This window comes from Drosophila sechellia, chromosome 3R (assembly GCF_004382195.2).
Source record: "Drosophila sechellia strain sech25 chromosome 3R, ASM438219v1, whole genome shotgun sequence".
Classification (NCBI taxonomy): domain Eukaryota; kingdom Metazoa; phylum Arthropoda; class Insecta; order Diptera; family Drosophilidae; genus Drosophila; species Drosophila sechellia.
Genome location: NC_045952.1, coordinates 27737014 through 27752490, shown reverse-complemented (window position 1 = coordinate 27752490; position 15477 = coordinate 27737014). Strand labels below are relative to the sequence as shown.

The 15477-nt window shown below is 45.7% G+C and overlaps 1 protein-coding gene across 1 annotated transcript; it reads left to right on the top strand.

Moving 5' to 3' along the window:
* The first annotated feature begins 13586 nt into the window (after window positions 1-13586).
* On the top strand, window positions 13587-15217 carry LOC6612685. The gene is made up of 2 exons (XM_002037152.2): window positions 13587-13772; window positions 13855-15217. The coding sequence occupies exons 1-2, from the start codon at window positions 13598-13600 to the stop codon at window positions 14973-14975; spliced, it is 1296 nt and encodes a 431-aa protein (XP_002037188.1). The 5' UTR covers window positions 13587-13597; the 3' UTR covers window positions 14976-15217.
* The last annotated feature ends 260 nt before the right edge of the window (window positions 15218-15477 follow it).

The window sequence follows — 15477 nt, the reverse complement described above, 5'->3', positions numbered from 1 at the left end:
GGCAACCGGAAAACATTTCCACACCTGCGAAATCAGGCTTTTGGCATTCACTCGAGTGAATACCCCAACACGATACGGTTCAAATGCTAAATAGCCCAGCTCAAGAACCACCCGAAATTGCGCGCTTTTTCCCCGAGTTTCCTGCCCGTTTGTTGAGCGTTTTGAGCCAGGTTAAGACAAGACAGTCGGCCACTTGCAGTTGCAGTTGCGTTACACGGTCCGTCGACCTCAACGCTCCTAGTTCCCCTTTGAACCCCGCCCCTTCCTCCGGCCGGGCGGAAAGAAAGCCAAAGTGCATAAAAAGAAACACCTGATCAAAATTTCAAATTATTACAACGAAATGCGCTAAACATAAGGACATAGCTCGTGCTACGTGCAACCTACAGATGTCTATGCACCCTCTATGCTTTGGTCTAATGAGCACCGCTCCTCGGCATTCGATTCCCGATGTCGCAGTGCCGCCAGTGGAAGTGCCGGTGGAAGTGGTAGTGCCACTTTGACCTGGCCTGGCTGGCTCATAAGGAAAAACTTCGACTTGGCCGCTGTAATTACGCGATCGAGAAAGAGACGGCGCGTCCTAGCCAGCAGGATGGAGCGAGAGGGCTAGAAAATAAGAAAATTCATAGCTCATTTAGGGTTGGGGTCGCGGTCGGGGTCATTTCGACACAACAGTGAAAGAAAAAGTTGGAAAAAGTATTGTACTTCGATTAAGGATGTTTCTTACCAAATGTTTTTTTATATTATAGAATTTACTAGTCTCCTAATTTCATGTCATTACTCTAATACTATGATATTTCATTTTTGATAAAACCACTCTTCGATCTTAATCTTAACTATTAAGATATGATTATAATGACTCTGGCATAGTAATAATAATAATATATATTATGAGCAAAGAGTATTTGTATTCCAGGTTCCTAATCGTCTTATCAAGACATTCGAGTTGTTTTGACAATAGGTTTAACTATCATTTTGGAATGTGGTTTCTCTCAGTACATCCTGCATATGCACCTGACACAGCCGACTCATTACATTTCGGTTGTCGTGGAGGAAGTGGAGGAAATGGCTTGTGGAAGCGCGTGCTCTTGGCCCATTCCCACTCCACGACCCAGAAAAGGAGGCCCAAAAGGTCGACAGCCAGCAGAAGTCGGGCTGGAAGTCGAAGTTGAAGGCGCAGTCGAAAAACCCAAGGCAAAAGACACGGGGTCAGCGAAGCGCTGCAGCCGAGCAACTTGTGCATAATTTGGTCGCGCTCTGCTGATCGGTGGTGATCGTTGGTGGTGGTGATATAATGTGGATGGTGGTGCGGTGGCGGTGGCAGTGGCTGAACTAACAGTTTTCCTCGAGAAGGACAACCCCCGATAGTGGCGATAGCAGGGAGTTTTCCTTTCGAGAATTGGGCGCCAAAAGACAACAGCAGCGCCAGTCAATGACACTCCACACGGATGTTTCCAGGACATATGTTGGCTCGTGCCAACATCAGCATAACAATTAAAATGAAAATATTCTAGGACAACAACTTTGGGCAATGTGGGCGCGCCAAACGGCGGCTGCTTGTATACTTTTCGACTCTAAGATAGGTGTAGTTTTTGGGCATTACTTTAAACTAGAACAGGGTGGTTTGCTGGGCGAGGGAGTTTTTGAGTTTTGAGTCCTGAGTTTTGAGCTCTCGACTTTGCCGGCTGCATTTAAGGGTTAGGACTTGCAGACCAACTGACGCGCGCCTGCGCACCCGCGTCCTGATCCTTGGACTATATGCATACGTGGTTCAGATACAGATAGCACTGAGTCATCGGGCGGCTTGTTTGTAACGGTCACGCACGCAAGGACCTTCTCATATGGCCCACACATGGGTGGGTGTTGTTTGCCTTTGTCCTTTCGGCCCTGTTCGGCCCTTTTCGAGCTTCACGCGGCGCAGCCCCTGGCGATCTGGTAATTCACCCATAAAACTGACCAACTGACTCCTGGCGGCCATGTGTGACTCGAAAATCAACAAGAGTGGAACTCTGGACTTTTGGTTTCACTTAGCGCGAAATGTTGCAATTATTAATTTCGGAAACAGGCCAGGACGTGCTGCACTTGGGTGGAATGGCAGGATCTATTGCTGGATTGGTTTCGTAGGCGTCGGCATATGGCTACCTTCTCAAGTGGAACCAGCTCGGTGGGAAGTTCCGCCCGCTGCACAAAGGACCCGGAAAGTTCGAGTCATTTGGGGTGGTCCTAGTTGACCACCAGTTGGGCGAGCTTGGGTTTGCAATGATCTGTTTCCTGGAACTCCAGCTGGGAGAATCACAAGTGGATTCAGACAGGGAAACAAAAATTGAAAACTATAAATGGATGATCTCAAATTAAGAAGATCGAAATTGAGTGACAAACCGTAGACAAACGGCACAGTCGTTCGAGAACCATTACATTTAATTCGATCTGATGATTCTACGCAGGACTTCTAAAGAGGATCATCAATTTCATTGACATATATTGAGAAGATTTGTTCCAGTTAATGCTTGTTTATCGATTCGAATGTCTAAGGACAGTGCTAATGAACCCAGAGTTTCGAGGGCAACCACATCGTCTTACAATTTGTTGACATTTTCTTGGGCAGATTCACTGAAACCTGAACTTGATACACTGTTCGGGCTCTCTGCCCCCAAGATAACCATAATTTTCGTGTTCATCACAATATTCCCACATTAAAAGGGCACTTAATCCTTCCAGTAGCTGTCCGAGCAGCAGGAAGCTCACATCAATGGACACTTGAGGGGATTCCAGCTTTGGAGGCACGTAGCACACCATGTGCTCAGCACTCAAAAGTTGCCAAAAAGCGATCGAGTTACACCGCCACCGATCGTTCCACATACATGTTACCCTATAAGTAGGTCGCTCCGAGGGGGCATGTACTGTATCCCATATACCATGCACCATATAGAACATCTTGGAGGTCCCTGTGTGGCTTCCTGCGAACAAAGACGAGGCGCAAAAATATTAAACTGCCATAAAACGATCGAGGCGAAAGGCGAGGGCGAACTGCACAAGTGCACATAAAAATCAAATTAATAGTCCATGTCAGAGCCAGAAACTGGCACTTTGTTTTGGTGCGAGCAGTGGGAAACCTGTGTGGAAAACAAAGGACGAACCTCTCGACAAACGCAATAAATTCAGGGCACAAAGGAGCGCAAAAATCCGTTGGTCCTATCAGCTAACTGCGATCTCTCACCTTTCAATTGTCAATTAGTTCAAGTGCACAGGATCGGTCCTTTGGGCAGGTAGCCGTGTACTCCTGATTTCTGCTTTATGGGTTGGCAAATCAATAAAATACGTTTGTGGAGCGAGGGCGTTCCCACAGGAGCACTTTGTCCAGCACATGTTTTGGCCAACGTTTTTCGCGTTTCTTTTTCGCCAACCAAATGGGGGGCGTTCGATCGGGGCTACTTTATCGCAGGACCTCAGCCATATGTTGGATTCTATGTCCTGCGTCCTGACTCTTCTAATCCCAGCAATTAAGCAGCGGGTGGAGGGGCGAGGAAGTAAAAGGAGCAAAACGCGATTAGATTGGCCTGCAAAGGAGTGAAAAATGTGAAAAACGCAGCGATTGTCACAGCAGAGTCCTGTTCGGAAAAAGGACACTCGTTGCGCGTGTGCCCGGGTCGAAAAACAATGCAGTTAATTGCAAAGCCACCAAACTGAGAGCACTCCGCAGGATAGGCGCCAGCCAGGAGAACGCTTAATGAGCTCGGTGTCTGGATCGCCTGGATAGCTTGGATCGAGTCAGGATCTTCAGGCAGGATACCCCGCACCGAGCGCCGCGTGGGCCAGGCGCAGGTATTCCCTCCCGACCGTGCGAAATTGCAGCAGGATCGGAGTGCCAGTGGAAGAAGTGTCCTGCTGTCAATTTGACACGTTAGCCAAAGTCCTGCGCCGAAATCCTCCATAAAACCCGCGTCACCAGAGCTCGACCTCGACTTGTGTGGTGGCAAATCATAATCGGCTTGCCAACTCCTTCACACTCCTTCGCTGGGAATATGGCTCGAAAGTCAAACAGCCTTGGGGGAGCAAACAAATCCTTTACCCAAGCAAATAAATATTATTGAAGAAATATCGAAAAGTGTACATATAGCTGGGGAAATACGAACAAGTGGCTGGGACTCCTTTAATAACTCCCTGTGTTTTTTCTCATAATATTTTCGCCCAGTCTCTTTGTATTTGCCTGGCTTCTAGGAATTCCACTGACCACCAGCACTTCCCCACCAGCACAGAATAAAACCCATAAAAGGGCGGCAAAACCTCAGAAAATAAAAGGCGACTCAAGAACCTGTGTGCATTTATGATATATTTTGGTTGCCGAGCTCGCCGATGACGCAGTGCATTTGATTCTAAGACGCCGACAGTCGGCCCGTGTTTGTGTCCCTATAAATTTGTTGCCTCGGTCATCCTTCTGTCTCGTCCTTTGTCCTTCGCACGCCACTCGAGTCCGCAATTGTGTGCAATTGAACATTTTGATTTCCCGGGAGGTCCATCTATCTGCCGATCGGCCAAGGATTGGGTAATGGCACCGACTGCAGCATGTTGCAATTTCATGGCTGTCGAGGTCCTTTTTTTTGGCAGGTCTTTTAGTGGGCGGCACTTGCTTTATTTTCGCGTGTCACGAATTTTTACGATCTTATTCCTGCTAATGATCTTTTCAATTGTTGGGTGGCCTTATAGCTATTGGATAATGTTTGCGGTCGTAAATTGATGGATTCGGGGAAGCTATTTACGAAGGTATGGGAGGTTACAAAGATTCCCAGGATATAACAATTATATAAAACAAAATATCACGTCTTTCTTTTGTAACTAAAGAACACAACAAACTTTTATATAAAGCTCTTCTTTTGATTATTAATATAGGGATATAAACAGAAATTCGATACCCAACCCTTTGGGCAAACCGTTAGGCAGATGAACCCTTTCTGGCCCAGCAACCTTGAACCATAATTAAAAACACACCAGATGTCCTCAAGTTTCAGGGCCAGATAGTCCTTAAGCCGAATCGGATTCGATCTGATCGTCAATTAGAGTGCACTTGAGCAAATCGGCCATGAAATTGGAGCAGCCACGCTGACAGCTTCCAAATCAATGAACACACTAGCACCACATATATATAGAATATACCATATAGCATATACCATGCCATATAGGATCGCACAAATTGCTCAATCAACACCACATGCCAAGGATCCCGAGATGGAGAGCCAAAAAACGGAGGAGAAGAATGAAAACATGCATATATCACCGAGGACAAGAATGTCGACGACATATGGCCGGGTTTCCAGAGGTTGACCACTTCAAGGATTCCGCGCCGGCGACTCGGATTTCCAGAACCGCTCGTAACTCTCCTCTTTTATTTTCTGGGTGCCCGTAATAAGCACGTAGCCGTAAACAAATCGGAGCGGCAGCGCTAAAAAGGATCTAATGAAAACCGATCGCCGCTACCGTTATCCTGCCAGATTTGTGAGTCTTCATCTGTGTCCTGTGTTTTGATAAGATCTCAAGTAACCCCTGGCTGGCTACTCATTAGCAGCGTCCAGTAAATTGTCTTCGACTTTGGGTCAAAAGTCGCGACTTCGCAGGATCAGCGGCAATTTATTGAGTTCTAAACCCGGCGATCGGGTTTTGTTTATGCCGCCGTTGTCCTGCAACATTGTCCACATGTGTTTGAGACTTTTATTTACATGCCAATGAAATGAAAACATTCCCAAGATGTCGGTCCATCTGAGCTCTGATTCTCCAATGTTTATGTATGCTGTCCGAGGTCAGTAAGTTGGATTGGATATTTTTAAATAATTGGAAAGACAAGCAACTCACTACCCATTTATAAAGTCCATAATGATGATTTGAAAAAATTGATTTCATCTCATCTCCTTTGTTTGAAATCTCCAACGAATACCAAACTGGACGTAAAAATGCATATTTAATTTACAAATGCATTGGCTCGGACCTTAAGCACACGGATCAGCTCATATAAAAATCAGTTTCTAATGTTTACTGTCCGAGGTCCAAAGGAGGGACTCCAGCAGCCCTTTTACCAATTTTCCCAGGCCAACGAGGGATCCCAATATCACACATTCCCCAGGCCCCTTTGTTTGGTCATCTACATTGGAACGCCTGCGCAGTGGAGAAGAATGGAAAATTGTTTGGTAATCTGTGAAAAAGCCAAACCCCCATAAAAACCACAAGATCCTCAACTCGTTTTCCCCGCGTTTGAATACAAAACTCGTTATTGGGTATTTGACGTTTGGAAGTGCGCAGTGCGCATAGAGAAGAAAAGGCTTCATCATCACGACCTCGATGGATCCTGGGCATCCACAACCACATTCACATTCACGTCCACGTGCAGGTCTCGCTTCGATCTTGGGCCTCCTCGGGCTACTGGGAGATGGGTCTTCCATGTGATTGCGAGTCCACCCCCTCCAGAGGCCGCTGAGATTACGATTACCCCTCCTGGTACCTGTCCTCAACCTGTTTGCTTGGCATTTATCATTTTTCCTTTGCCCATCCTTCTGCTCTCGGGTTTGTTTTTCCCATTTCCTTGCGGCAGGAAATCTCAGCAGGTCTTCTTATATGAGGGCCCGATTCCAGTTGGACTTTCCCCTCCGTCAAACAGGTTCTATTGTTTAGCTCCGACCCTATGTGCCTATATGCCTCCTACCTGTATGTATTGGATTTTCCTCTGTGCCCCGAGATTCTCAGCTCTACTTCTAGCTCCCTCCATCCATACCTGTTGTTCCTCGGGGAGGGGGAAAATTATATGTTTTGATTCCGCAACGGAAAAACTGAGCTGGAGCGTTGGATGTGAGATGGTAGGGATTCGATGGAAACACTCCACAGATCGCAGACAAACAGTCCGATTTTAATGACACACTAAAACGCAATCGTCTAATTTTTAGAGTGTAACCTCTTCAGAACTCATTTGATCGAAGGGTTATTCGGATTCTCACGATCATCTCGGGGGTCATTCAACCAATTTGTGGCAGGATCCTTCACTCCCTGATTGCCCTCACTTAATTGCTGTTTCATAATGCAGCGATTTATGCATCGCCCATTAGATACATATACCCGAAAAATAAAAAAATAATTTCACGGCTTGTTAGTTGAGGTTGTGGGCGTGTGCTCACTGTTTGATTTCCATCTAAAGATAGGATAGATACATATGTGTATATAGACACATCTATATGGTGGCGAATCAATTGGTTACCGTTATGGATCGAAAGTCCTTTGATGATATTATCATTAGAATGACTTTCTAAGTCGGCGTGTTTCATGTGCATCCTTGGCTCCTGGCAAAACGGTTTATTAATGATCTCCTGGCGGAATCCGCATCCACCTCAAAGCATTGTGACACCATCACTCCTGCGGTTCGAGGACATTGGCAATGTCGACGATTTGTTTGCAGCAAGTTGCCTTCGCTCATTTACAACTCATTTCTTTGGGACTCTGGCCAAAGGCAATTAGCATGCCCCAATGAGATGGCAAAAGTAGATACATTCTTTGGTTTTTGCATCACCTCGGCCGTATCTTTGAAGTTCTGATCTGTGGTTAAACTCACAAAGCCATCAAATGGACCGACTCTTGCTTGTTGGGCAAAACAATTGATTTAATATTTTAAATCATTATCGCAATGTAAATGTTTCCAAAGCAGCCAAGAAATCCTTATCTTATCGGGTTTAAAGCAGTGTATCAATTCCCCTGTAATGTTGTTGAAATTCCCTTAAATAACACATATAGAAAATAAAATCCTTATAGACAATAGCGATTCCTAGCTCTTAACACGCTGTTCAAACAATCAAGGTAATTTACATTCGAGTCAAAATTCGGGCGATCCAATATCCTTTGGATTTTAGCGGCAGAGTGTGAAAAACTATTATGCATTTCCCCATATATCTTTGCCGCCGAAGGATCTTCCAAAGGATCCGCACGAGCGTAAGTCCTGCGAGACAATAAAACTGAACTGATCAAAAAACAATAAACTCTTCAGGACTCTTCAGGCAAAACATTACGCAAGTCCAGCTACTGTTTCAAGTTCCTCGGAAAAAATCATAAAAACTTCCGGTGCAAGGGAAACACTTGTGCAAAAAACAAAAACCAAAACCCGAACTAGAAGACCTACATAGAACTATTGGATGAGTGCGGGCTTCCAGGAAGTTGAACAATTTGGACATAATTTGCATATGAGCCGAACCTGTCCTGGGATGAGCACGAGGACTAAGGGCGGCAACTGTTTGACGACAGATTGCTCAATGGATCGATCCATCCATCTATCCACATATGTATACCCGATATTCAAAACTAGTTGGCATCTGCCAGCTCGCATTTTGCTCAACAAAAACTGGATGATCTCATATGGGAACAAAGCCATTTCGCACATTTACTTCCGACTCAATAGACATTGGAATATTGGTCCTGCATGTGTGGCCGGGTTCGGCAGATCCATCCTAGATATGCTGAAAAACGATCTAACTCCTAACTAGCTCTTACCCGAACTGCAACTGAACAACCTGTAGTTGCCTTTGTGGACGGATAGTTAATCAATTTACAATGGGACCCGGCCAGCAGGACATGGATTTGGTTGCAGGATAAGCCTGCTTTAACTTGAAAATATTGCTGGCAAAGCATCGAGAGAATAACTAACTTGGCCGCTGTTTTGTTTGGTTTTGTTTGGCTTTCCCTAATGAATATTCCCCGTCTCTGTGTGGGTGGAATATTGTTTCAGCCCATGCACATGCAAATTCTGGAAATGGAAAATAGTAAATGGAAATGGAAATATAAGTCCTAAGCCGACCTAACTCACGATGTGAGTCTGCAGATACCGACTACGAAATGCGCACACACTGTTAGGAGTTATTGGCTTTGGTCCTGCGGCCGAACGATGAACAGAAATGAACAGCAGTGCGGCAAATCCTTTTCTTGAAAGATCGTTTCAAAAATCCTTTCACAGTAAAATGTTTCCCCGAGCCAGGAAAAAGAGCGCCAAAAAATGTCTTTGTCCTAGGCCGTTTTGCTCTACCCCAGATAACAGAATTCAGAAAACAGAAAACAGAAAACTAGAAAATACAAAAAATCCATGCAACGAGGTTAGGAGGTGGAGTTACTCAGATATTATCTGGCTGGACCTCAAGTGGGTTGGAAAACTCGGGTCAGTCAGCTGACTGGCAGGGAAAATAAATAGAACTAAATGAAATCCTTTGCCGCATATCTTCCCTTCGCTTTTCCTCTTTGTTGACAGTCCCGTTCATTGATGCGTTTATCATCTGGCAGATCCGAAACTTCAGATAGACGTGGCTGCAAGGACCTCACTGTGGGTGCCATTGATAACTGGCCAGAGATCTCTGGAACCATTCATCCGCAGCTAATCTGCGTTTGCCATAATTATTTGCCCCGGGCAGAGGACCTGCTCTCCAAAAATTGAGATGATGATGGTGCGCAAAATGACCACCTTATCGAGACATATCTGTATTTTCCCTTGGCCTCTTTTTGAAATGTATAGGGACTTGTGTGCTGATTCTGTGACCACCAAGGAGGCAGTGGAGATTAAAATCAATTAGCCATAAAATGCAACATCTCAATTTGGCATCGACTGCGTGGGCGAAACACTCGAGTTACCAAATGGGCGTGACTGGGGTCTACTAAACGATTATTGGCCATTAAAACATTAACGAGGGGCCATAAAATTAGAAAATCAATACGATCATTAAGGGAAGTTCTTATTAAATTTCTCGTTTTGTAACAGCACAGAATTAAAAACTACTCAATATGCATCAAATGATCCTAATGGCTATTTCTTTTCCCACATTTTAATGGATAAATTCCAATTTCTCTGTCTTTGGAACATTATTTCCCGTCAATTTTCATGTCTTGACCACATTAAAATTCATGATTCCCCAAATAAAGTTGTCCGCTGGAGGTCTTTGCCCTGACTTCCTAACCTTTGTGCCGCTGCTTAGTATTTTCCACGCATCATCATTTGGTCAACTTCCTTCCGTCTTCGCCGGCAGCAAATCGGCTTATAGAACGATTTCCCCCTGAGTTTCCGCCAGAGTTTCCATGCCGCAACATCGAAAGTCTCGGCAAACAGCGATGCGGTGAGGTAGGTAAGTAAACTTGACTCCTAGCCCAACTGAAAGGGGGCTCGATCGGCATTCAGATAGAGCCGAAAGGAAAACAACTGGGTTCTTAGAAGCCAACAGAAGCATTAAAATCGGTGGGGAGCGGCACTGCACGTACTCGTTACTAGACAAACCTGTTGGACGTGCGCCCCTTGGAGAAAAATCATGAAAAACACCAAGGCAGGAGAGGACTGTACCCGAGCGGGTACAGTGAACGCCCTGGAACGGATGCCAGTACCAGTTTGGAGCCCACAAACAAACAAATAAGCGTGCAGCCATAGAACTGAACCGATCTCGAATACCTTCTGCGGTGGATTGGATATGTTTTTGGGGAGGCAGGGAGTGAGCCTGGTCGTGATCACACAGTGGAATCGCAGCGGAAGAAGGCGACATGCTTGCCATAATAAAGGGGTATGGCTGGGATACACTGCACTGGAAGAAAACAAAAATTGCAATGTGGAGTACATTCTAGAAAAACACATCCAGAATGAGTGCTTACTACAGTAGCTAACCATGGACTATTACAAATATCTGAATGAATCAGAACTCTTTTTTCCCAGTGATCGAAAAGAAGGCGTCGAAAGGGGGCAGGAATGTAAATGTTTATGTATCTATGGGATGGATGCCTTACATATGCACACATCCATTTATGTATGTGCCACCTAGGCCTGCGATCCACCAAAAGGTGACTGATCTTTACAATTCGACACTTTGACTTTACAAAACGAGAAGGCGGAAAGAATCGGAAAAGGCAATGGTGTGGGGGTTTTGGGATGGGATGGGGTCTTCGGGAATGGGTATCGGGTATTGGGACTTGGAATTGGAATGGGAATGGGGTCTTCAACCGAACGGACAGCGAAATCAAAACAAAATCCATCGAAGACTGGCCCACGTAGAAAAGAGAGTTGTAGAAAACGAAGCCAAAGGTGAGGCGAGGGCAACCAGCCGACGGAACGAAGACATAAAACAAGTATCCAAGTATCTGGAAAACAAAAGGATGCACGACCATAGCATCCACAAGATACTCTGAAGAGGGAGAAGATGATGAAGCTGAAGAAGGGTCAAGGCGAACGGGGATTTAGGTACTTTTTTAGGCATGGCTTATGATGGATTTGCCCGACTGAGCATGCTAATGGATTTCTCGACTTTCTCCTCCCGGCCCGACAATCCGACATTTTTGGAAACATCAAAGCTGCTCGGGATTTTCGGGAAATGCGATAAATGTAAATGGATATGATGGGGTTAGGCTAGGCGGAGTAAACCAGTTCTAAATGAAAACCCATGGTATACACACAGCATTCAGAACTTGTTGAGCTGGCAGCTGGCCGAGGATTTCCAAGCTTTAATTTGGTCCGGTTCGCATTAAAGCTGTATAGTACGAGTATGAGCAAATCCACCCTGCACATCCAGCTAGCAGTGTGCTGAATATGCGTTATTTTTATGACGGAATTATTACATCATTCATCTTCATCAGGCGACAATGACACAGACTTCGTGCTTATCGAGCGACTGCATAATGTCTTGACCAAATCACAGGGATGCGGATGCGGATTCGGATGCGGGTTCTGGTCCCAAGTTCTGGGGTGGCTGGGAAAAGACTTGAATGCAAATGTGTGTCTGTCTCTGATTTGTAATCAAATTAAATTGTGTTTGGTACAAACAATGAGCGACAGGCGACAACATCTCGCATCCGTGATAAAAGCCGAAATTCCTGGTAGACACCAAAGTCAGGCCGGAAAATGCAGTTTTCCCACAGTTGCCGCACGGCTCCAATCGCAACTTCTAGGGAAACTCCCTCACCACCAGCGCCGCGCTGGTGAAAACCTCATAAATTCTCACTTTTTGGCAGGCCGCACACGGCGAGGGAAATTCGAGGCGGCAGGACTCGAAGGACACAGCGCCAGGCGATGAATAGACATTCCCGAGATAATCAACGGCATTATCTGCTGATTATTATGTGTTCTTGGGGCATTCCAGGGAATTTCGTTATGAAAGAGCCATAGCACCGAACTCGCAAAAAATATCGAACTATATCCGGGATGATCGGCGGCTGATGAGGATGCCGGGACACCCGGTTGAGTGGCTGAGTATCCGCTTTCCTTTCTCCTCTCTCGCTTATTTTTTCGCAAATTCCCTGTGAGCTCATCATAATCATCATCAAACCCTCGGTCACTTGAGGTTTAAGCCAACATTAAAAAAGAGCCGAAAAAACACCCAAAGACGAAGGAAATCGCCGAAATGAACGTGAGAACACCGAATGTCCTCGTACAGAAATTTGCTTGGGCTCCTCATTGTTCGTTGAAGTGCTCGAGAGATTTGCTAGTTGTGTCCTTATTGTTTGCGGGCGAATGTTCATGAATGAATCAATGAATGCCTGAATGGCTCAACGGCCAAGTTCACGTCCGCACAAAGTATCCGAGTATCTGAGGGATATTGCCGCGTTCTTAGCTGGAATCCCGGATGCAGTCGAGGCGTGAGAAGGAGGCGATCTCTGCGGCCTTGGCAACAAGTCTATTAGTCTGCCATGTTCCACTTGTTTATGGCTTACGTAACCTGGGTGGCAAAGGATGTGAAAACTAAACGGGTGAAAAGGATGCGCCCTGATTCCTGCGAGTTGGGTAAACATTCATTGCATCCTGTGCACCCTTGACCGATTGCGAATGCAAATCGCACATTAGAAGCCATGTGCAACTTTCCGCCCAGCAGTCAAACATTATGCAACCGAAACCGAAGGCCGCCCAGTCCATTGATGGCAAATGGCAGGGAAACCCATTCGGGACACGTTTTTATGGAGGTGCGAAATGGCACATTTTTTCAACGGAACCTGCCGCGTCATTGAGTCGTCGTCCTTTTTACACCGGCTATGTGCAACCTGAACAACCTGTGCAAGCCTTGCAATTTGTCACCTGAGGCGACATTCAAACTCCCAACGCATTCCAGCTGGGTTTTTGCCTTTGGCCTACTGGTTCCTTTCATTTGGCCACGATTTGGTGGCAACAGTTTCATGAATCGCAGCCGGAATGCCGACCGTTACGAATATTCATTCATGGCACGGCAACCACTCTGGGGACCTTGAATGGGGCTTCGACTTTGATCCTTCAGTTTCATAAAATATTTATAAAATTTCCGATGAAAATATTTGTGCTCAGTTTGCCAAATCATTTCCTTGTGCGAAACGGATACAAATTTTCCCAGGCCTCAATGAACGGAAAGTGCAATTTATATTTATGCAATGGGAAAGGTTTGAGTAGGTTTGACTCATAAGGATTTGGGGAAACCTCAGGGGATAGACTTTTGATTCTGCGTAAAAATGTGGGACTTTATTGGTATGAATCGCAATTTTTAAAGGAAAACTACCCTTCCACGACTCTAAGAATAAATAGTCATTGATCGGGTTGGCTTTGGGATTGTATATCAACCAAGCATATTTCAACTTGGCTTTAAAAACACTGCTAAGCATGGATAGTTCGTGGGGCTCATTGATTTCCCTTGAACCCCTGGGGGTGACCAACACGCCATTGGACTTGCCTGGACTTGATTCGTGTCCTTCGCCAAAAAGAGCCAGGATTAGTGAAGCCCAGCTTGGGGAAGCCATAATCACTGAACAAGCTAGTGTCTATGAGGAAAAGGCAGGTGAGGGCGGCTATTAGGGACTTTGAGCTTCTTACGGACTTTCAATCCTCCACTATTCTAGCACATTTCCATTCCCTACAAGAGAAGCTCCAACCGTACCAGCCTGGCACAGTGGTAGTCCAGCCACCCAAACGACTGCCTCCCGAGGCGAAAAACGATCGCCTGATGTTCATTCCCGACCTGGACCAGGCCATTACCCATCGGGATGTATTCACCTATTTCAGTAATTTCGGGGATTTGGAGAGGGTCAGCGTGAGGAACGGCACGGGTAACATAAACTACGCCATGGTGCTGTTTGGTCGCACTTCTTACATGGAGCGTGCCATCGAATCGAGTCCACATCTGATCAAGGGACAACTATTGAACTGTCGCAAGGCGAAAGAGAAAAGTACAATTAATGGAAGTCGTCAAAACTCTGGGACCCTAAATAAACCAAAGGCCACGATTTCGCAGCCACTCAAAGCTCCTGTAGGGCAGGCAGAGAAAGAATTAGAGGAGAATTGCAAGCCACCAACTAACAGATCGTTGCTTCTTCAAAAACTGGTAGAACCCACGGCTTATAACCCATTTACCCCCAGAAAATCTGATCGAAACTATGCCTATGCATTAACGAAAGACAATGGAATCTCCCGCTGGAGCTTCAACTTGTTGGAATTCGAACCCAGTTCAGACGAGGTGAGGGCACTGGAGAAGGGTCTTTCCAGTTCGGCAAAGCTTCTACTAAGCATCCGAAAGAAAGTGGATGCCGTGCCCTACAAGTCTGCTGATCCACCCGCTCCAAAGGTGCCTCAAACTCCTAGTAAATCTGTTCCAAAAGTTACTTTTAAGATATCTCCACCACCCCCTGCCTCTAGTCCAGTGCTCCCAACTCTGGAGCCACAAACTTCCAGTGATAAAGCCGTTCAAAAAGTTATTTTTAAGATATCTCCACCCGACTCTAGCCCAGTGCTCCCATCCTTGCCGAGCCTTCTGCCGATCACTCCCCTAGTGCCTGAGCCCAAACCTGTTCTTCGAAAAGTTTCCAAGTCAGATCTCCGCTACGCCGTACTATCCAGTTTGGGTCAGAACTACGTCCATCACTGCTACACTAATGTGGAAGCTTATCGGAAAACCAAGAACTACGTCGACCTACAGCTCAGCGAGATGCAAGTCCGACCCAGCATTTCGAAGTTTGTGGATCAGATGTACGCACAGAAAAAGTAGGACCTGCCAAATGCAAATCATATCATATATATATCATATTTCATATAATATAATATTAGCTAAGCAACATTTCCCAAGAAACATCAAAGAACAGTTTCATTAAAAGGAAATGGCATACATTACATAAGTTGGACACTTTCTAAATTAAGGGAAGCCGAAGGATGTTACGTAGATTCCTGGAAGATATGAAAGGAGCTGCTTGAATGAAACGTGAACATATTACACAAGAAGTTAATTCCAATTCAAAGGCACTTGAATCGCAGCAACCTGTCAACATAATTAATCCCCTGGATCAGCTGATGGCGGTACTGCCTCGGCCCGAATGATCCACAAAATATGAACAATTCATAAGGGGCGCGGGAATGCGATAAATGCGATGAAATAGGGGGCCTTGATTTCTGTAGCGGCCTCTGTTCTGCCCGACATTCCCAAGGATGTGCCTCCAAAAACCTGGCTTTCTTCTTGCTGGGCCGTGTTAATTGTCCAACATTGTGAGATCGTG

Bases quoted from the DNA above. Each gene is read 5' to 3' on its own strand.
- LOC6612685 (XM_002037152.2), top strand. From the start codon at position 13,598: ATGGATAGTTCGTGGGGCTCATTGATTTCCCTTGAACCCCTGGGGGTG. The intron at 13,773-13,854 runs GTGAGGGCGGCT...ATTCCCTACAAG, and splicing joins TGTCTATGAGGAAAAGGCAG to AGAAGCTCCAACCGTACCAG.